This window comes from Apteryx mantelli, chromosome 2, assembly GCF_036417845.1.
Source record: "Apteryx mantelli isolate bAptMan1 chromosome 2, bAptMan1.hap1, whole genome shotgun sequence".
Taxonomy (NCBI): Eukaryota; Metazoa; Chordata; class Aves; order Apterygiformes; family Apterygidae; genus Apteryx; species Apteryx mantelli.
Genome location: NC_089979.1, coordinates 131,894,971 through 131,917,259, shown reverse-complemented (window position 1 = coordinate 131,917,259; position 22,289 = coordinate 131,894,971). Strand labels below are relative to the sequence as shown.

Sequence of the window (22,289 nt, the reverse complement as noted above, 5' to 3'; positions counted from 1 at the left end):
AAGTTATAAGCGACCTGGGAGCACTACAAGATTATGGTTTGTCTGTGAAGCAGTATCTTGATGTGGCTGATACTAGTCAGGTTTTTGTTGTTTTGAAATCTCTTCTCTTCGCAATGTAGCCACAAATATAATGGAACATACTGTGCCAAGTTATTATTTAGTATGACGAGGCATAAACACTTTTAAATCTCAATATAATTTTACTGCCCAAGGAAAAAAAATAATTAATCATAACAAGCTTAACAATATTATTGTAGACAAACATTTGATAAGAAGGCTCTTATTAGAAAGCAGCAAGTGGCTTTTACAATTTATCCCTAGAAAGAATTAAATCTTTGAAATGGTGTGTGGAAAAAAATAGCACAGTGTTCACATTCCTTCCCGATGCTGAATTTCGATTTAAATAAATTGGCTTTGATTTAAGGAAACGTAAATAAAACACGGAGAAAGTAGTTCTGTTACTGAGCACTATGCAGCGATTTATTTACTTGTCTGGCTTTAACTTGGAAAATATAACATTCATACTTCAGACCACATTTTATGCTTCCCTTCCTCCTGCCTTTATTTTCCTTCCAATTACTTGTTCCTCCTCTCTTTTTGGCAACTAACATCTGAAAATAGACTACAGTTCCCCTCTAAACTTCATTCTCAAGACGTGAAGCTCAGCACAAGCAAAACGGAAAAAATATGAAAACTGCTCGGGGAAATCAAAATAAAAGGCTAGGAGAAGTTCAGAATGACTTTGAGAGACATGTCAAGTTTGCAGAGCATCAAGCTGTTAGCCTCTGTATAATATAACTACAACGGGTCCCCCAGAGCTGAAATTGCTGGGGACACAAGCAGGGCTTTTTATTTGCATCACAGACAGCGGTTGCAGAATTTCCCTCGACGGTAAATAATTTTGAATGTAAGGTTTCTTATGTTGCCGTTTCTGTGCACAATCCTCCACGCGGCTATGTCTTGAGCTCCGCAAAGCGGCTTTCGTCTGAAAATCATTTATTTGCCTTGCTCGCCGCTCTCCGTGCGAAGCTGCCCCCTCGCAGACCCTCCTGGGGGCTGGTCAGGGGGACCCCGGGAAGCACCGGGGAGCTGGCAGTGACTTTCCTGCCGTCCTGCCCGCGCCCTGAATTCCCACTTCTGCAAATATTACATTTCTCACCAGCCCTGCAGGAGACCAGGACATTCTGTCTGCAGGCGCAGAAGTTCATCAGGGAAGGGTTGATATTTTTGGAAAGGGCAAGACAAGCTGGCAGCTCGCCACTGTGCCCGAGCTCCATCCGTTCTCTGTTCACTAATAAGAAATACCTCGGTGTTTTGAGGGTAATGAATGCAGAGTGCGTCCACAGGGCAAGCTCTACCTTTGCACCGCCGCCTTGCAACGCGGCAGAGGCGATCCCGGCCGCGGCCCGGGAAAAAGGGAAACCAAACCAAAAGAATAAAAAGGCCAGAAGCAGGAAAACCCTACGGGCCTTTGTGAAAATGAAATCAGCGGTGGCGGGCAGAGTTATGCTCCCATAAAGTCGACATTTTAGGAGGGCGGCGGGGCGCGCTGATGGCGGCGGCGGGCGCCGTTTCGCGGGCGCGCAGCGCCACCTGCCGCCGCGCCCCGCGCAGCGCAGCGCAGCGCAGCGCCCCGCCCGCGCCCCGCGCCCCGCGGAGCCGGCGCCCGCGGAGCCGCGCCGCGGCCCGCCAGCGCGCGCAAAGATAAATGTCCACCGCCCAGCCGCGATTTAAGAAGGGGAAGGCCAATAAAAGGTTGTTATTTCCGCTCGCCCGCTTTATCTAAAACAGCCAGACAAAACAAATGAAAAGGCTTTTGTAGAAAATCTTAATTGTGGCTGGACAGTTGTAAACTCATTAAGAGCCGAATTCCAGACAGTTTGCAGACCCGTCATTTATTACACACTCTTAATGCTGATTCTTTGAAGTTGCCTCTGTCTGCAACAACAGAGGGCGTCCCAGCATCCCCAAATACTGGCTCGGGGATCAATTAGGGTCCTTTTTGTGTGTGTGAGCACCGGGACGAGCTCCCTTTCACTAATTAGAACTCATCACATCTTACCCTGGATTTCTTTTACTATTTTTTTAAGGTGAAGCAACATTTTTTTTTTCTCCCGCCGTTCTGCACATCTTTAAACATCTTGCCGGCTCCCTAAGTTTTTGTCTTCAGCCCCGCAGTGTTTTACACCCCATAAACGATTACAGCAGTCATTTTATTTTATTGCACTGTATGGCTCTGAATTTTCCTAACAACAACTTCTGTCAAGACCATAAGTGTGTTCCGTCTAATTTTGCTTTAAATATATATGTATATATATATATATAAGCATGTGCCCGTATAACAACAGGACTTCCATTATTCGACATATCCGCAACACTGTTTGGTGTTGTGCAGAAATATGTTGGGAATCATATTATGCAGGATATCCACTCCGAGCAGTAAGATGTCCGCCCCAAACAAGGGTAAATTTCAGCAAGCTCACAGACTTCGCTATTTTCTCTTGTTACTTAGCTTGGTTTGGCTTGGGGCGGCGGGGGAGGGGTGGGTGCAACGGGGGTGTGTGCGGAAATCTTCCACCCGAAAGAAGCCTTCTTTATGTTTTGTTTTGTTTTGTTTTGTTTTTTTTTAACATATTTTGCCTTCTCTGCTCTAGCCTGCTGCCAGCCCAGCTCCTTCCTTCGGCTAAATCAGCGAGTAAATTTGACACCATAAATTCTACGATAATTGTCAGTAAAATTTTATATGTATGTGCATATATATGTGTGTGCATATATAATCTGAGGCGCTAGTAAAATACAACGTGTTGTTTTTATTTGCCATGGGACATTTGAAAGGGGAAAAAAATCGCAAATGTGAACGCAAGGGAAGAAAAAATGGGTGACGCTTTAAATGACATATTTTACACGGGCAATTGTCTCTAGAAGAAGATTTAAAATGGACGTAGTGGTAAGGCGAGCCTTTTGACAAAGCTTGTTGAAGAAGTACACTTAGTTCTGGACGTTTTACCATAGGCTGATTAACCATCTCAGCTTAAATGTCGCTGTCTAATCTGATTTACATTATTGCCCACACTAAAGAACATCGGACGTTTTGGTTTGGTCTTAAATACGCCGGCTCTGCCAGACAAATTTATTAAAAATGTGTTACCTTCAGAGCATGCTCCCCTTCGTATCTGAAAGAGCTTCCTTCTTACATTGCTAAGCACCAGTTTACGAAATTATATCCGGGAGGGGCGAGCTATGCCTCCCCTCAGTGAAGCAAATACATTTAGGACTTAAATCCGCCCAAATTATCATCTCGGGTCTGCGTTTATAGAGCCGTTTGCCTTGGCTCAGAAATAATAATAATATTCCCCTCTGCAGCTGCCCTACTGCTGCCATGCCTGCTGGCTGATATCCGCAGTGATATAGAAGAACCCCTTCTTAATAATCTTAAAACATCACAAAATATAAAAGAATCAATATATTTTATTTGGCAAAAAGTTAAATATCATTTCAACACAACGGTTTGGTCAGTAGGCCATGAGGTAACTATTTCAAAATAGACAGTATACGTTCTGCATCAACATAACTTCCCAGATTTATTTTTTTTTATAATCGATACAATTTTACAATAACCAAATGCAGGTTTTCATAGTGTATAATTTATTATCAATAAAATTAACCTTCATTACAATAACCATCAAATTATTTGATTAAAATTAAAACATAATGATAGGTAGTTACCTTTTTTACATATATGTATAGCTCCGAAATCTGATAACTGCTCACTGGTGCAAAAACAATATTTAAGCTAGTCTGCTTATTTACTTTTTTAATATATAGATTATATATACAACTGACAAAGACAGTACTATATATATCAACTGTGCATACTAAAATTACTTGCTTCGAAATATTTTAGAACCGTAATTCCTAGACATCCCAGACAAATTTCTTTTTCTACTTTTTTGTGTTGAATTGGTTTATATATATATATAATATATTTTTACAATCAAAGGTTAACTGTCTAATTATACAGAAAAGACTTAATACACTACAGAGCTATACTCTATGCAATTTTTATAATAAACAACCTGAGTTCAAATTGAATTCTAGCTTACACAATTACATCCGGTACAGCACCCAAGCACATAAATTGAGTCACAAACATAATTACCACAATAAAACACAGTGTTCAAGTATTAGAGCAGAGCTCTCTCTGCCGCGCAAAGAGCGAATAAAATTAACTACGTAGACTAAACTATACAGTCCGTAAATAGTTGTGCATTATGAAAAGGTAGGTTTTTTTTGTTTTATTTTTTTCTGTAAGTGAAGAAACAGGTAGACTTATACAAGCCAGCTAAGCAGCCTTTTCGTGCTAATGCCCCCTTTTGCTTTCCTATTAGAAAATTAAAAGTCTTACTGTACCTCTCCTGGCAAACTGGCTATTGTGACAATCCAGGTACAATCATAATCAGAATTTGCCATGGGAAAAAATGAGGCCTGGACCCAGATGTATTGTATGGTAGGGCTCGAGGGGAGGAATTTGTTGTTGTTGTTTTTAACTTCTGTTGTTTCTTTTAATTTATGCGTTTTCAATTTAACCCGCGTATCGCCATCATTCGTCCTTTGCTCGGTCTTTGTTGATTTTCTTCATTTTCATCCTCCTGTTCTGAAACCAGATTTTCACTTGTCTCTCAGTTAAGTTGAGGAGTCTGGCCACCTCGTATCTACGGTCCCTAGTGAGATACATATTGAACAGAAACTCCTTTTCCAGTTCGAGCGTTTGATGCTTGGTGTAAGGGCACCGTTTTTTCCTGGTGGACCTTGCGTGGAGCCAGTTTGCAGCTGGATTATCTACAAGAAAAATAACAGGAGAAGTTCAGACTCGGGGGTGGGGGGTGGGCGACGGGGGAGGACTAGGGAGAGAAAACCACGCAGCTCCACAGTTTGGTGTCCTGCCTGCAAGCCGCCTAGGTATGCCGATATCGGGGTTTACGACATTCCCTTCATTTCCCCAGACATACAGGACGGTGGGACACAATGGGATCAAAATACAGACGCATGGAAAGGTCATACGCAACCACACGCGGCGGAGCCCCTCTGCCCCCGCCTCCTCTCGCCGTTTTTATTGTTTGGAGGATGCAATTTTAAAATCTCCTTTCGCCTCCTCTCCCTCGCTCTCTTTCTCTCTGCTAGCTCCCTTCCTCCTTCCCGTCCTCTCCCCCCCTGCACACGCACACACACACACACACACAGGCACGCACGCACGCACACACACACCTCAGACTGCTAGCCCGGGGGCTGCCCAGCCAGACCAGCATGTCATCGAAATTGTTTCACTTTTTTAATTTTGACCTTCTCCCGTGTCATCACGGACGAGACCCAAGGAGCTGGCGACTCAGTCTACAGCTGGCATAATTAAAGCCTCGCCTGCTTAGGACCCGTATTTGCATGGCGTTATTAGCAATAGCAATTCCGCGGTGCTTTGCTCTCTGTGCAGTAGCCCTGGGAGCACCCAGGATTTTCCACCGAGAAGAGGGGGGAGGTGGGGGCATGTGTATGGGGGCAAATCAAGCCACCGACGAGGTTTGTGTTCTCAGCCCCAGGATAAGCACCCTCGCCCGAGAGCGGCCACAAAAGATCAGCCTCACATCCAGGGCTCCCTGAGTCCCCTCTCCCCGCAGTTTGCTCACGCCTGTGAGAGCAGGCGAAGCAAGAGGCTGTGGACACGTCCTGCGGAGTTTGCTCGGGGTGAAGGGGTCTGGGGGGGTGTTTTTTGTTTTTTGGTTTTTTTTTGCTAAATTGTTGTTGTAGGGTGGGTTTTCGCTTTCCTTTCAGCCTGGAAAGCTCGAGCCCTCCTAGATCCCATTTTAGCAGCCTCAGAAAGACACCGCAGGCTTTTCCACATCCCGCACCGCAGTCAGCGGGAGCAGCAGCAGCAGCAGCCGGTGCTTAGCCACGTAATTAGCCCGGCGCCTCGACACCTCCCCGCGGCCAGCGCAGCGCCCTGAAGTCCATTACCCCTGCAGTCCCACTTACTTGGATCAATCTGTGGTTTCTCTCCGTTTGCCTCACTTTCTCCATTGTTTTCAGAGAATGCGCCTTCGTGGCTTTGCTTATCCCTATCAACTGGAGGAGAACCACAAGCATAATCAGACAGAGACAAAGTGTGAGTGTCAAACGTGGTACAGTCACCCCTTCTGGCCGCCAGCGGTTCAGGTTTAATGCCGTAATGCCTGCTGGTAGGTAACCCGGGGAAAGACAAGGAGCCCGGCACAGGCTCAAGCCACGAACGCATGTACCTGCCGTCGGGCGGTGCCACGGGCGCCTGGTGGTGCGCGTAGGGGTGGTAGACGGCGGGGACGCCGCTGGCGCCGGCGGGGTGCGCGGGGCTCCAGGGGGGGCCGAAGACGGGCGCCTTGGGCTGGAAGCTGCAGGGCGCCAGCTCGGGGTGCTCGGCGAGCGCCGCCGGCCGCGGCGGCGGCCCCAGCGGCGCGGGCGCGTAGCGGGGCGCCGCCAGCTCGTCCCCCTCGGGCACCAGGAAGGAGTCCACGTAGTAAGTGCTGAGGGTCCCGGGAGCCGACATGGCGCGGGCGCGGGGCGCCGGACCCGCCGCAATTACGGGGCTGCGGGTTTCACGTAACAACTTGGTCCTGGCGAAGAAGTAGAGTCACTAATAAGTTGAAGGCTGCCTGTCAGCCCATTGGCTGCCCGCGTCACGTGGCGGGGGAGCAGAACAATAAAGTATAAATCAGTCCGCAGGCTATTAATGGGTCAGTGTTTTCCAGCCATAATTTTTATTGCGAGGCCATATGTTTTTATGCAAAGGGATATTTGAGTTATACGGCAAAGTTTGTTTTAATTGTGGCCAACTGAGATTAAAAGATCGGATTCCGTATTACAACCACCCCCCTTCTTTCTTTCTTTCTTCTTATTTTTTTTCCTAAGCGGACTATTTTATATCATAATTAATCAGCCCATCAGTGGGTCGTGTTCCCTGTGGAAAAAAAAAAAACCCTTCTGATCGGAGACCTTCACATAAAATTATACAATAATTGAAGCAATAAAAAAGCAAAATAGCAGTTGCGGTATACTGTATTTAAATATATATTTATTATATTTCATAAGGAGTTATTGTTCAGGAACCACGGGGTTGTTATTAAGTCAGTAACTATGAGCATACTCATTTGCATCGCTGTGTTTCACAGCAGTAAAAATTTACGAGTGCTTGGAAAGGTTAAATTATACTATTGTGTTTAGTTTGGGAACTAACTGTAAATAATACTGTTCCGTTTAGTTCGGAGCTAACTAGGGCTGGCAATGAAAAGTCAAATGCAACATATCCTCCTTCCGAAACTGCTCTGCAGTGCCTACCCTCGCCGCCCCGGCCGGGGAACGAGGAGGGGGCACTTTTCGAAATGCTTACGGCAAATTCGCACTTTTGCCGACGACAAACTCGCCGGCGACCCGCGAGTCCTGCCCGCGCCGGCGGCCCGCGGCGGGCACCAAACTGCGCTTCCCCGCCGCACCCCCGCGGGCTGAAAGCGGCAGTGACCGACTCCCCCCCCCCCGCCCCCGCATCCTCGCCGCCGCCCGTGCCCTTGGCCGGGCCGGCGACTCCGCGGCGCGGGGCTGCGCGGGGCTGCGCGGGCCGCCGCGGGGCTCTGCGGCGCGGCGGCAGCTGCCGGCGGCGTTTCGCCTGGCCGCGCCGGGGCTGCCGCCCGCGCCGCGACGGAGCGGGCAGAGAGGCAGGAGGGCAGGGGGCGGCCGTATGTATCCAGCCGCTTCATTCTTAAATATGCACCAAAGCAGCAGGGGGAAAGGGGAGAAAAAGCCCTGTCTTGCCCGCTGCCGAAAGGCACCCTGCTTGTCAGCGTGACTATAAAAGGGGCGCTTGCTTTTGCTTGTACCGCATTCTGATGAATTAAATTTATGTGCAAATATAGTTATTTATTTGCTGGCACGTCCTTTGACTCCAGGACACACACTAGCAGCATCAGGAGCCCAGCGGAGGGTTACAGTCCTCTGCAGAAGGAGAGGAGGGGAGGGTGTGCGGGGGAAAGTAAGACGCGGCCAGATCCAAGTCCAGTGTTATGAATTAAAGTGGTGGCTGGACATTTTGCAAATATGACTGTGGACTTCATGATTTTCTCCGGCGGACATGCACGCTGTTTATTGCCTGTTGTTTGCAAAGAAATGTGGTCAATGGGATGCAGGGGGGACGAAAATCTCTGTAAGAGGCTCAATTTACTCGAAAGATTTTTTATTGAAAATAGAGCCAAGCAAATGGTAGGGACGGCTGGCTAATAATTAAAATCACGTGTAAATATTGTGCATGCAAAGTGTGGTTCTAATTAGTTTTACATCGCTATGTGGGCTTCCTCTCTCTCTGTGTCTCTCCCTCTCCCTCTCTCTCTCTCCCCCTCTCTCCTTCTCTCTTTTTTTTTCTTTTCGTGTCTTCCCAACAGTTTAATCAGAAATCTTACAGACATCCTATTTTAACAACGTTCTCTCTCTCTATTCGGGATTGTAAAGGCCCATAATGAAACTATTATCCCCCCTTAGAGTTAGAAAATTACAGAACAATTACAAGACCTCCACAAACAAGTAGCCCGTTAATTTCTATCAATTAAAAAATGCAAATAAAGATCTCCTCGTCTATTTTTGTGGCCATTGTATAGACATTCCGTAATATAAAATAATTGTATTTCTTTCCTGGAAAGACGGAACTCGACGTCATTTGTATTTATTATTAAGAGTCAGCTGTGGTGAAATGTGATTGTAGAACTTCCTTTTTCCATTCAGAAAAAAATAATCTTAGCTGCAGGAGTCCTGGATGTTTATATTCGAATTTGAGTTCTCAGCTTGCAGCGGGTTTAATTTTTTTGGTTCCTCACCAAAAATAATAGTAATGGAATAACAATAACAATAACGTTTAAAAGAACGTGTCTGTATTTTTATTTCCCTGTATTTTTCTTAATCTTTTCACTGCCAGCACCCAAGTGTCAGGAAAGGGTATACAGAAAGCAAGGGTCAAAATATAGCAAATAATTACAGACATTTTTCACGCGGTCAAGTTTTTGATAATAACACTCGAACTTTCGCCTCTCTTTTGTCCTGTAACAGCGAGTTTTCCCGAAGTATATTTTACATACGGGCCACGAGGCTTGTGAGGGGTGCATTAGCCTCATACAATATGCGTTTCAAATAGTTTAAGCATCACGATGACTTACATAGATGCAACAGACCACAAAGAGGGAAAAAATACACCTTCATATCAAATCGTAATATGAAATCGGAATAGTTAGGAATGAAGCTCTATTTCAGCAATTGTGGCTAAAAAAAAAATACACCCTGACCTCCATCCCGGCATAATCAAATTACAAAGCTACAATTCCGCTGGCTGTTACTCCCAACAGCAACAGGAAGGACATCGTCATTTTTAAGTAAGGGGCATCAGTAAGTGCTATTTCATTAGCAGTACACTGCAGAGCGAGTACATAGGCTTGGGGCTTTGGGGGAGGATTCTGCAGGCTTTTGCGATCTCTATTGAACTGGAAGTTCAGGATCGCCTTTTCCCAGCGTTTCCTGCGATTGCAAACGTTTCTTACGAACTCGCCCGTTCTGCAAATACACAGAGGTATTTTGGCACAGCGGACAGAAAAAAAAAAAGATTCAGATTTTGGGGGGTGCAATCCAAAATTAGAATGATGCGATTCAAATGGGAAATACTGCACAGAGGCAAACCTATGTACAAGCGCTATATAGACAGGCACGTACACACATATGTACCATTAATACACTCCCTGTATGTACACAGACGTAGCAGAAACCCCGTCAGACGCGCAGTGCGTATAGAGGCAGAAACAGACGCTTATATTTGACTGCAAAGCAAAGATCTGCTCCTGCCCCAGGCAAGGCGTCTCCTTCTACAAGTATCCAGCTAGGGAACCAGATAAAATCCGCTTTCCAACCTACTGCGAGTTCCTGCAGCTCGGCTGAGAGTTTTTAAAAAGCTTTTTCTTCTTTAAATTAGAAAAATCACCGTCATGAAAAAAAAAAAAAGCCCCAAACGAGTGTTTTTTTCTGCTCTTTTTTATTTTTTCTGCCTTTTTTTTTTAAGGGTGTGGCCCTCTCCCAGGCTTCCCCCCAAATCCTGCCAGCCGGGAGCGGTGCCGCTCTGCGAGCGGAGCCGGGGGCAGCTCCCGCTCCGGGGCGCGCCGCGGACACAAAAGGCGGCGGCGGCAAGGGCGGCAGCGGCGGCGGCAGCGGCGGCGGCGGCAAGGGCCCGGAGAGGTCGCTGTTGCCCGTTCCGCCGCGGCGGAGCGCGGGCCGTGGGCTCGCCGCAGTCGTGATCGTCACCGAGGCCTTGCGGGCCGCGGCCGCCGCGCGCGGGGCGCCCCGTGGGAGCAGGCCCGACGGGCGGCCGCGCCCGCGGAGCCCGGCAGAGCCCGGCGCCGAGCGGGCCGGCAGGCACCGACCCGGGTCCCCGGTGCGGGCCCGGGTCCCCGCGGTGCGGAGGGGGCGAGGGCAATGCGCAGGGCCAAGCGCGGTGCGGTCTGCCCGGCCGCTGGCCACGCTCGCCGGGGCCTTGCTTGTGTTGGTGCTCGGCGTGGGGCAGACTTGATCTCTTTCCCCTCCATCAGGGAGCAGAGAGCCTTTTGCTCGCTCTTTTTTTAATAAATCCAGACAGAAAAATAAAAAAGCCACTCCCCACCCCCCACCCCGCCGACCCACGCCGAGCAGAATGCAAAAACGCACCTGACCTTGAATGCAGCCTGCAAGAGATATTAAAATCCCGTAAGCAGGCAGGGACTCGCTTAGGAGCTAGCTAACCTTGAAGAACTTGTCAAGCTTCCCCCCTTGTCTGCCGTGTTTATCTGAGGAATCAAAGGAGCCTCCGTTGCAGATGGGAAACAATGGCATTGGGACTTGACGCTTAGAGATAACTTCGGCGTTAAGATTTCTTCGGGCACAAAGGACCCTCGCACCAAGCATACCTGGTGATGATATCAACTGAAGTAATTAAGGCAGTTTCGTGCTGTAGAGAGAAAGGTGGAGCCCCAACAACATGAAACTACCTAAACCACAGAGCAGTTCTCAGGCGCTAATTATTACTTTCCCCATAGCCGTGGTCTTTAACGCAAGGATCCCACTACGAAAATAAAACCAAAAACGTGACTAAAACACCCCTCTCGCCCGCCCGCACACCCAGCCGGCATCCCTCCGCCCCCCCCCCCCCCAGCCAGCCTTGGCGGGTTAATGAAAACAAGAGAAATATAATAATAACCTTCCCTACGGGCAGCTTTCGCCTCTCCATGCAGATGCAAACGGGAAGAAAAGGCCGTGCACGACAATGTTACATCATAAAAAGCTAACGGCTCCCAATAAGCCCGGGTTCAAAGTCTATCCCCCCCCCCTCCTCCCAGCGCACACATACCCTGGAAGAAAGCATTAGCTGTCGCTCTTATCCCAGACCTCGTTTTGCCTTCCCTTTGTGCACGACCCTACTAGATAAACATGCAGCAAAGAAGGGAGGGAGGATGCAAAAAGCAGCATCGGTTAAATAAGCTCTTCCGCATGCAGACAGGTAGGGAACAGCCTTGTCTGAGGGGGTTGGAAGCGGCCCGGTGGCAGCAGGGAGAGACTAATATCACCCCCTCCCCATGTGCTCACCTTCACGATTTCTTCTGAGCCCTGACATAAAGCTAGATTTTTGTCACTGTTCTCTGGAGTTAAAGATCTCCGCACATTTGTAGGTGTTTGATTAAAAAAAAAAAATCGGTTCCCTACCCTCAAGAAATAGTAATTTGCTTCCTCAGTCTATGCAGCTCCTCAGTCAACTGAAACCACTCGTTCAAGACAGCAACAATCCAGATATACTAGCAAGTCATAAAACTGAACAAAAGCCGACAAACCTTAGAGCACCATCGCTATATGGCCCAGACAAATTACGACCGTCTAGGTAATATTTAAATAGATTCCTAAAGTAATTGCAGGGGGTTTAGGCAACTATTCCTGTTGTAAATGTTCTTGAAGACATAAAGTAGAACCTGAGGATAAACAGTCACAAAAAAAGGTAAAATTAAAAGGATCCATTCCACGTTTTTTATTCTTCTATGAGAACATAAACATCGTCTTTTTCACGCACAGCAGCATTACAATATTAATTTATTCCGATTTAAGGTAAGAACTAGATATAGCTAGAACTAACATTTATAATAACGATAGAATGCATTTGCTTAAAACAGTATCGGCATTTTCATAATAATAGACATTTATACATATCTGTATTTTTAGTTTTTCCCCTTCTTTATTTTTTCTCTCTTTTTTTTCACCTATATGTTTGACCCTTTAATGTATGTAACTTCACAGTATAAAGGAAGACGGACATATTCTCCCTTGCTATCTTAGACTCTGGCTCAGAAAGTCCTTCTGATGTTCAGGATAGACATTTTTGAGTAAAATTAGTGAGGAAAAAGTGACTTATTTTCTCAAGGGGGAATGTTGTGTGCTTGTCATGTGTTACCAACGGTAACGTTATTTATAGACAAAAAATCACTAATTCCACATATTTAAGCAAAACTACGTTAAGTAAATATCTACAACCAGAAAGAGAGAGAGAAATTCAGAGGTAAGTGTCATAATTTAGTCCATAAGGAACACGAACTCTTTTATACCTTTAAAGAGAAGAGATTTCATTTCCTGGCCAATTTTAAAGCTGTATTATTGACTTTTAAGGTAAAGCAAAAACAAAAACAAACAAAAAAACCCACTCTTACACCAGTTCCCATGAAGCTCTTTTAAAGCATGCCTGCATTTCATTATTGTAAGTCCTGCTTGTCGAAGGAAAAAGGGAGGAGGGGGAGAAAAGGAAAACGGAGGGGGCAAAGCTGAGCACCCAATATATATAAATATGGCAAGACTTAAATTATTAATTCTGAAGCTACATACAGTACAAATTACATCACCTATAATTTAAAAGAATGCGCCTTTAACCGAGCCTGTTTACTTTTCAAAGAGATATAGGGGGGAATGATATTTGCAGCTCCTGAAATAATATTTATTTGTTTCAAGCCTTAAAAAGGACAATTGAGACCCGGGGAAATCTAAAGGAACGAGGGAAGTTCATACATGGCATTTTGTGCCTTAGCATGGCTCACCCCCCATGCCCACCCCCCCCCCCCCAAGAAGCAGCTATAAAGAGGTTAAGGACATACTGAGAATGTCTAAAATCGTTAATCCATACAGGTGCGGATGACTACAGCCTAGGAAAATGATACTGGCTCTTTAAACCATAAAGATGTGTTTATAGGTTCATCAAGAGAAATTAAAGTTGGCTGTGAGCTCCCGAATTCTATTCTCTCTGTTCATTTTCTTCAGTTTCATTCTGCGGTTCTGAAACCAGATTTTAACTTGTCTGTCTGTGAGGTGGACTGTGCGGCTGATCTCTAGGCGACGCTCACGAGTCAGGTACATATTGAACAGAAACTCCTTTTCCAGCTCGAGAGTTTGATGCTTGGTATAGGGGCACCGTTTCTTTCTGCCACTTTTTGCGGTTAGCCAGTTTGCTGCATTTTCTCCTTTTGAATTGCCTAGTTTTAAGAAAGTAAAAAAGGGACATTACCAGCGGGTACGAGGCAAAGAGCCGGGGAGGGAAAGGGTGGAAAGAGCGTGTGCGTGTGCACAGGGGTTCACTCCTCCAGCTGCGGCCCCGGGCACAGTTTAAATGCAGGGAGTCCGTGTGGGAACTTCGTTTCCCTGAACTTCAAAGCAGCTCCGAAAGGCCCGAGAACTCGCTGGAAAAAGCCTGCCTCTGCCCCAAAATACTAGGGAGCCTCCGGCGGGGAAAGATGCCCAGTGGGCAGTTCATCTCGGACCCCCCCAAAACAGGCTTTTGCTGGCTCCCCCTCGGCCGCTCCCAGCCCACAGCTACTGAGGGGCGGCCTGATGGCTGGCCTGGGGGCATTTCCCTCCCCTCCCCAAACACCTGTTTCCAAAAAGCAAAGCCTGCGGGTCAGAACTTCGTAAGTGTGCTCTGGTGGCGGAAAACAAGGTGAGCTGCAGAGCCGGAGCCTCCCTGCCTCTAGTCCCTGCATTCCCGGAAAGCTTCGCCCTGGCTCTCTGTTTCCAAACGATTTCGTGGGGAAAAAATATCCCCCTTTGCAGGGTGTTTATTCCTATTATTGAAACCGGATGGGAATGAATAATACCGATCCCTCGATGGCTGAGTGGTTCGTGGGTTTGGGACTGGCTCTCTAGTTGTTTTCTGCTTGCTTTTTGTTTTGATCTTATTATTTTCCAACGGGACGCCCGAAGGAATAACAGAGCGTCTGAAATGCTGCCGGGGAGAAGTGCCTGAAAAGTCTGCAGCCCAGGGAAGGGGAGTTATTTTTTTTGCCATGAGGAGCAGAAAGGGAAATAAATAGGCAAATTAATAAATGACAACCCTGTTATCTAGTGTAGACGCTGAAGGATACTCGTGGTGCATTCATCAGCCTAATTTGATAGCAGTTCATAGATGGCACATTTCAGTGCGGCTGTTATTCCGAAAAGCATTCTGGATCGTAAAATATAACTTGCTGCGTTAATAGGTTTATTTGTTGGCACTGCTTATTGTTTATTTTGGATGCTTTACAAACATCTCTGTTATCTGGTAGGCACCTTCACATCACTGGGAAAAGACTGATCTTGTTTTCCTATACGCTTAAGCTGCATGAAGGCTAAAGTCACCCAGAGCGAAGGCTCTAAGTGTTTTTAACTATAGGATGGACATTAATTTTTACTGCAACCCTATGCCCGAATATTACAAAGTTCAGAAGGTCAGTCTGAGCAGCGCTTCTTGGCAGCCCTGCAGGGCTGCTGGGATCCTCCTTTTGCACTGTGATGCCACTATGATCCTCAACTGCTTTTCTCTCTCATTTTTTTTGTTTCGTTCCTATCATCATCACCATCATCACCATCATCATCATCATCATCATCATCATTGTTTGCTTACCTACGGGCTCTTTCTCAGGAGAGGCTTTGCTGCTCTCTGACGGAGCTGGCGAGAGCTCCTCTGCCGTCGAAGATGAAGCCTGAGTCTCTTCCTCCCTCTGGGAGACGCACGCCAAGGGGCTGGGGGAGCGCTCCTCGTCCTCGGTCCTCCCGGCGCCCGGCACGGAAGGCAGAGGCGGGGGCGCCTCGAAGCGGCCCGGGGGCCGCGGCGGGAAGGGGGCGGCGGCGGCGGCGGCGGCGGCGGGCCCCGCGCCGCAGCTCCGCGCCGCGCCGTACGCCTGCGACAGGCGGAAATAGCCCGGCACCGGCACCCCGCCGCCGGGGCTGGCGGAGCCGGCCTCGGCGCTCAGCCGCGGGAACGGAGCGGGCTCGGAGGCGGCCGAGCCCTTGGGGCATTTGTCTGAGTCATAGAGGCAGTAGGAGTTCTCCTCTTTAATGTTTTGAGCAAAGGAGCACGAGGTGGCCTGCTGGCTCTCCGGCTCTTCCATGCGGCAGGACCGCGGGGGGTCTAGCCACACTTCCATGCCGGACACGTAGGGGTGCGAGGTGGGGACCATGCTTGGAGAAGTACCTTCATTGCGTTTGCCCAAAACGGGGAAAAGTCCGCAGCTTTGCAACCCGTAGGACAGATCGGACGCTTGTGGCAGGTAGATCCCACTGCTGGGATAGTAGCCGCCTCCGCCTCCGCCTCCGCCTCCTGCTCCCGCCGCTTCCCCTCTGCCCGAGCTGATCAGGGAGTCTACCAAAAAAGAGTTTGCAGCCGGGCTCTCTGAGCATGACATTGTTGTGGAATAATTTGGCGAAGGGAGCAGATAGCCCTTTCTGGCTGACATTTCTTGTGCAAAACATGCTGAATATGATTAGAGATACCCCCGCTCCACGGCGAATGCTTGCAGCCAATGGAAACCCGGGCCTCCCCAGCAACCCCTCCCAGTCTGGTTTCGTATGCACGGAGCTGCTCTCAGGTCGACCTCTGAATTTGGGATATATATGTATATAAATGTGTGATATGGATTTCTGTACACACGCGCGCGCACACTTCGTGCACGTGTGTGTGCCTGCGCCTGTGCGGAGAGCTGCACTCCGGGAAGGCGGTCGGAGCGCGTTTTGGTGGCACTTACTCCAACTTTCGCTTCCCTGTTATCACACGCGCCACTATAAAATAGCCCTGAGGTCTTGATGTTTATTATACCTAGGATGAAGCGGTACACAGATGAAGCTTTTATTATCACTTCTCTCCCCGCAGTCGGGCTTTCAGGAAGTAATGCATGCTCAACTCACTGCACAGCCTATGTTTGTCACGAAATTAATAAAGCCACGGCTCGTCCTGCTTTGTATGCTTAGGCTCTGCGCATTTTATTTGATTGTCTAATTTTTAAGAAATAAAAGACATGTTATTGTTTATCACGGATCATTGGAAACTGTAAACGGGCCTCGTGTCGCTACTGATGAATGGGCTGTTTCCAGCCTAACATCACCACCAAAACCCCAGGTTAGACTTAAATTTACTAGAAATAAAATGTTTGCTGCTGCGCTGAAGAATCTGTTAGGAAGCAATGCCACTCTAGGAGGACTGATTGTGTGGTTGCAGCTTCCAGTGCTTTAGTTAACGCTGGACTCTTCCCGAGGTCTGATCGCCGCTTAAAATATAAAGCCAGACATATGCCACAGAAAAAATCCAGACGTGAGCAGTTCAAATGGATTCTCACAGGATGCTACACACCCTGTTTATTGATGTGTTTATATTTGGGAGATCATTTTTATTTCCCCCCTCCCCATTTGGGTCATTCACTTTTCGTCTCTTCAAAAGCACCGTCTCTTTCACAAGCAAAGTACTAAATAATGGAAAGAATAAGTAGATGAATCCAGAGATACTAGACAGCTCTGTCCAGTCAACATGCAATTGTGGCGGAGGTAACAGAGAGATAGCAGACAGACAGGCACACAGACAGAGAGACAGATAGATTTTCTAATGAATCGCTAAATGATCCTGGCTTTCACTTCCATCATCTCTCGCTTATGCTATTCCGAAGTCGCCTAACTGCCTGGCCCGGAGGATTAAGGGTTCTTTAGTCGAAACAAAGTCTGGGGCCGCTCAGGGCTTTCCCAGCGTCTGCTCCCCATCCCTGCCGCCGCGCAGGGCTGGCTCCCCTGTTCCAGCCCCTCCGCCCGGCGGACCGCGGTCCGCCCGGGCTCTGCTTCCAGGAGAGGGGGCGAGAGGCAGAGGGAGAGGTCGGAGCCGGGGGGGGGGGGGCCTTTGGCAACCGAGGCCTGCCGGGGCCGTGCTGGGGCTGCTCCCCGCGGCAGGCGGCTGCCCGGAGCCTCCTGCCGCCCCCGAGCGCGGCCCGCGCGGCCGCGGCCGCGGCCCCGGCGCGGCGGGCGGCGGCAGGGACATCGCGACCCCGCGCCGCTCCGCACCGCTCCGCTCCCCTTGGCGTTCATACGGCCCCGCAGCGCGGCTCCCGCTACGGGCCCGGGCAGCGCCCGGGCCGCTTCCCCTCCAGCCTATCGATCTGTCAAGCCTCACGTGGTTTCCCATTTTAGTGTTTGCCTCCGACGAGGAAATTATTTATTTCCCCCCCCCCCCCCGCATTTTGTCATTCCCCTAGACAAGTTATTCTGAAACGTGCTGAAGACAGCGGGACGCAAATGTTAGTTTCCGTAGGCAAGTTAAGCTGGTGGGGCCCTCCCGAGGCTCTGTCCTTGTCAGATGGAAACGCTGGAGCAGGGAGAGGTTGTTAGAATTTGGCAATACCCATAAAACCTTTATGGAAAGGCGTCTTATTTTTCCAGTGTTAGCGAATGTGCGTTATAGCACAGCTTACTTATGAGTGCTAAGCGGGTCTTGCCTGTCGGATGCGGTGATAGGAGTAGATCCAACAGCCTATAGAAACCCTTCGATTTTTTCCCGCATTTCCTTCTGTTATGTTGTTTGTATTTCCCAAACCCGACTTTCCCCATAACGTGTTAATGTGTGATGGACAAACCCTTATCAGATTCCTATGAGGGCCATATCACTGCTAACAAAATTAATACCATATAAGGAACCATTTTATTGGCTAGTATACAGGAAGGCTATTATCAATAGGCTTAACGTTATAAATACAGATCTAAATAAAATGAAATGTGAGCCCGAACTCCACGTTCCAAATACATTTCTCTACACAAGTCAGGTATAAAAATTACTCCGGGGAAGTCCGCTCTTGCGGTATGTTTATTTTGCATTTGCCAAATTAAATAGAAATGGATTGCAAACCTAAAACCCATACGGAATGGAGGAGTAACACTTGAAATCCTTCCAAAGCTGTTTTTAAAATAAGCAGGTCGCTTTAAAAAATTTGATTAAAGAGGGAAAAGGCCTATAAAATTACGTTACAATCCTCGTCAGCCTAAATAAAATTACTCCAAACGTATTGGATCAAACACGAATTGGCTTCTCTTTCCTCTTTGAAAGCTGATGCAGAGAAATCAGACAAAAGACACAGGGGCCAGAGACTATTCGGAAGAAGAAAACTATTTTTTTATTTAACTTTTCTTCCGCCCCTGTATAGTTTTTGTGGCAAAAGGTTCGCCACGCAGGGGCTCGGTTTTAGCCCTCGGTTACTTTGACCAAAAGGAAAGTGCCTGGGTCCTGCAGAAGCTGCCATCGGAAACACTGATCTCTGCCCTTTTTTATTTTGTTTATAATAATGAGCAGTGTTGGTTTGATGGTCAAGGCACTCCGGCTAGATCATGAACTCAGCTCTGCGGTGTATTATCCCTGCTTTCTTTAATCGCTAACAAGGCCAAGGCAAATAGTAACCAGCATCATCAAACCCAGTGAAGTAAAACTAATAATGTTCGCTTGATTCTTAACTATAAAAGATAATGGTCAATTCTGACTAAACTGAGCTAATTTGGCATGCATTGTGTGTAGCTACTGCATTTCCAGAGCTTAACAATGTGTCCCTTGGAGGTTAACCCCTATTTAAAATAAATTTTAAATAATATTGTGGACACCAGGGGACGAGAAATACTTTATTTTTAATTCTACTTCTCTAAGTAAAGCTATCCGAGGGTCCATAAATTCGAGCAAATAAAATTCTGATAAATATCAAAACCAGTAAGAAGGTGGTTTCGGGGAGAATCTAAACTCACGGCGTGCATAGACAACACTATCAAAACAAAGCTTTATTGATCTAAGAAAAATATAATAGATGCATTAATAGAGTCGTTAACCTGTTTTATTGGTTTAACTAAAATTAAAAACAAAAAGGGAATAAATAAAACTTGACAGCTCAGCCTAAACAAACTCTGGTTGGAAATTTCAAAATGCATCATGTTAAATCATGATTTATCCATTTATTATATCCCGTATAAACCAAAAGATACCGCAATGTTAATCAAGAGACGCATTTTGTAAGCTAATTAAAATATGCTCTAATTTATAGACACGGGAAAACTACAATTTGCAAAATTTTAAATGGCCTTGCAGTTTGTAATAGGAGTGCATGCGCCGCCTATCTGAGGATATAGATGCAGATTACATTTTATATATCGCGAAAAAATTAATGCAATCAGAGTATAGTTATTTAATATTGGAACTGTCAGTTGTCAGGAACGTACATGTGTGCCGGATTCCTTTTTTTTATTTTTTTCTGGATTTTCTCCAAAGAAGGCGGAATTCAAACAGGAGGTTTAGGAACTGTGTCCGTGCCGAGTTAGGTGACAAGTGACGGCCCCACTAATTTTATCTTTACTATAAATTCTTTCCCAATGGGGGGGTGGCTTGTTGTGGCGGATTATCCTGTTAAAAATTAGGGTGAGATCTAATTTTATTCCAGTTATTCCAGCCATCCAGAGGCCTGTTCTCCTAAACATATTTTATAGCAAATGTGTATCGTTTTACTCATTTGGATTAGGAACATATTTTGCAAGCGTTTCTGACGAGCTCCAAATTCTAGTATGCGGCAGAACAAAATACACCTCAGCCAGTTCATTAAGGGTTTATCTCACCTTCATTCCTACGACCCTGTTAAGAAGAACGGTGCTTCCTGTTGTCTGTACAGCCCTAAACACCGTCCAGAAGCAGCAGTGATATCGGGTTATACATGTATGGGTAAAATCTTAAATATATGGGCCTGTCTTCTAAGTGTACCCTTACTGAGAGAAATGGGCCGCACAGCTGTATTAAACATTTGAAACTGTATCGCTTCTCCCCTTTTTGTAGCAGTCTTTTCTTTAAATAAGATCTGGATATAAACACAAATATCTTTTTTGGTTGCAGTATAGCTTGGCTCTCAGACACGCACGTTGGTCTGAAGTTTCGATTTCAGAGCGTTTAATTAAAAGATTGTGACAAAAAAAAAAAAAAAAGACAACAAAACACAAACCAGAAGAGCTTATGAAAAAGCCTCCCAGGGTTTTGGATGTGGTATGTGAACTGAAGTTGAGCACGCGATTAATTAAACACAGTGTAGACACTGAGTTGACTTCGCCTCTTCCTTCCAAAATATGCAAGCCCAAATCATGTGAAATAATAAACAATTATTGTAAGAAACAAGCTTGTTTTTTTTTTTTAATATTATCCTATGACCGCGGCCGTCAGTAAACAATTCGTAACCAGAGGGCGCTTTAACTGCTGCTGGGGGCCCTTTGATTTATTCAGTTGAGCATTGAATGGGCAGGGAAACAACAAGGGGAAAAATAAATATTTGATCAAATATGCTGAGTTTAACTTGACTGGTGTAAAATGAAATTTAGCAAAAGGACCCTCGGCAATTGCCCTGCTCCTCCTCGAGACGTGACTTCTTAAGCCCTGACATTTCCGAGGAGAGGTCAAAAGAGATCAAAATCCCCGAGCTTTTAATGGAACATCTTTGATGAAATCGATAGGTTCCGATAACCATCTCAAAACTGCTCTCTACCGACCGAACATGTGCTTTTAACTATACTTTCAACAGTTCTCTACAAGCACAAATTGAAAGGACTTCTTAAAAAATACTGCAGGCATGTTGCATTAGTTTACATATGAAGACGCTTAGGGGAACAAGGACAAAATGACCCCTTTTTCAGACAGATATTTAAATATTGTATACTCTCTCGAAAGAAACGCGTGGATTAAAATATGCAGCCAAACCAGTATGCCCGCACAACACCACCTTCCTCCCCCCCCCCCTTTCTCAAATGGAGACATAACAAAAACATGTGAAACTTTTATGGGCGAGAAAAGTAACCTGGAGTTAGAGATACTCGTAGCGAGGGTAGAGTTTCAAAGCTACAACCCAGAGCAGCCCTCAGCACATGAGATTGTGTGACTATTGTTTGTTTACAACACATGTGCTATTTGAGATAGATAGATAGATAGATAGATAGATGATAGATATCCAAATCTAGTTTTACACGACCATTGACTTAATATGCAACCAAATACGTAGTTTTTAGTATAAGTGTGTCAAAACTTGTTTGCCATAATCTGTGTCCAGCTGCGATGAAACAACTAGCCTTTAAAGTTACCAAACTACCCTTACTGAACTACAGTTCAAGTCCAATAAGACCGTCAGAATTGTCTGTCATTTGCAGTCTGTGTTACCATAGATCTATTTGATTGAAGACACCTACTGTTCCACACATAAATGTCAAGTTTCATAATATTTCCAGTGCTACGATTTTTATAAATGGAAGAAATCTACAAGTTTCGCTGGAAAAAAAATTATTTCCAGATAACGTGGATTTTCCACGCCGCTGGCCAAAACTTTATGAAGAGAAAGAAAAAGGTCAACCGAAACTCAGAAAGTTCCTCAAATATTATTCACCTCGTAAGTTTAATCACCAACTTCTTGAATCGCTTCCCCTCCCCATGGTTCTCTTCAAAAGTGCTTAATTGAAACAAAGTCGAAGCAGGGGTCGTCCAAACTCTCTAAAAACCACTCTGATAACGGCACATTCTTCTCATTGCTCCACGCAGGGTACAGAGAAAGCACTTACCTTCGCGCATTGCCCACCCCAGAGCCAAGCGGCTCTAACTCCTCAGACAGGCCTTGGGGAAGGTTTCTCCTGGGTTCACAAGCGAGCCAGCGGTCGCCGCTACTTGTGCAAACCCTGGCCCAGAAAGTGAAATAATTTAACGTGCGGCTCCTAGGATGTAAAGTGAACAAAGGCCAAGATTTTCCAGGGCTGCTCCCCTCGCCCGGGGCGGCTTTGACATTGATCTGAAGATCGCCATCTCGTGGCAAGCCGGGCCCTGCGCCGCCGCGGCCCCGGCTCCGGCCGCAGTCCCCCGGCCCCGGCCCCGGCCCCGGCCCCGCGGAGCGGATCCCCTTCCCAGC

At 46.7% G+C, this 22,289-nt stretch overlaps 3 protein-coding genes across 3 annotated transcripts in view; all 3 read right to left on the bottom strand.

Annotated features, from left to right (window-relative positions):
• LOC106483458 (homeobox protein Hox-A3) overlaps nt 1–22,073 on the bottom strand; it is a 79,967-nt gene extending 57,894 nt beyond the window's left edge. Inside the window, exon 1 of the mRNA XM_067291572.1 lies at nt 21,949–22,073. Within this exon, the coding sequence (XP_067147673.1) occupies nt 21,949–21,958 (10 nt within the window). The 5' untranslated portion in view covers nt 21,959–22,073. The remainder of the gene's footprint in view (nt 1–21,948) is intronic.
• On the bottom strand, nt 3,451–6,667 carry HOXA9 (homeobox A9). The gene is made up of 2 exons (XM_067292482.1): nt 6,025–6,667; nt 3,451–4,839 (listed from the first exon to the last, which is right to left on the bottom strand). The coding sequence occupies exons 1-2, from the start codon at nt 6,569–6,571 to the stop codon at nt 4,601–4,603; spliced, it is 786 nt and encodes a 261-aa protein (XP_067148583.1). The 5' UTR covers nt 6,572–6,667; the 3' UTR covers nt 3,451–4,600.
• HOXA10 (homeobox A10) lies at nt 13,184–16,319 on the bottom strand. The gene is made up of 2 exons (XM_067292481.1): nt 14,984–16,319; nt 13,184–13,580 (listed from the first exon to the last, which is right to left on the bottom strand). The coding sequence occupies exons 1-2, from the start codon at nt 15,813–15,815 to the stop codon at nt 13,306–13,308; spliced, it is 1,107 nt and encodes a 368-aa protein (XP_067148582.1). The 5' UTR covers nt 15,816–16,319; the 3' UTR covers nt 13,184–13,305.
• Nucleotides 22,074–22,289: the final 216 nt, after the last annotated feature.

Excerpts from the sequence above, each read along its gene's own strand:
- HOXA9 (XM_067292482.1), bottom strand. The coding sequence starts at position 6,571 with ATGTCGGCTCCCGGGACCCTCAGCACTTACTACGTGGACTCCTTCCTG. Across the intron at positions 4,840-6,024 it reads GAAACCACAGATTGATCCAA|ATAATCCAGCTGCAAACTGG; the intron begins GTAAGTGGGACT and ends TTTTTCTTGTAG.
- HOXA10 (XM_067292481.1), bottom strand. The coding sequence starts at position 15,815 with ATGTCAGCCAGAAAGGGCTATCTGCTCCCTTCGCCAAATTATTCCACA. Across the intron at positions 13,581-14,983 it reads TCCTGAGAAAGAGCCCGTAG|GCAATTCAAAAGGAGAAAAT; the intron begins GTAAGCAAACAA and ends TCTTAAAACTAG.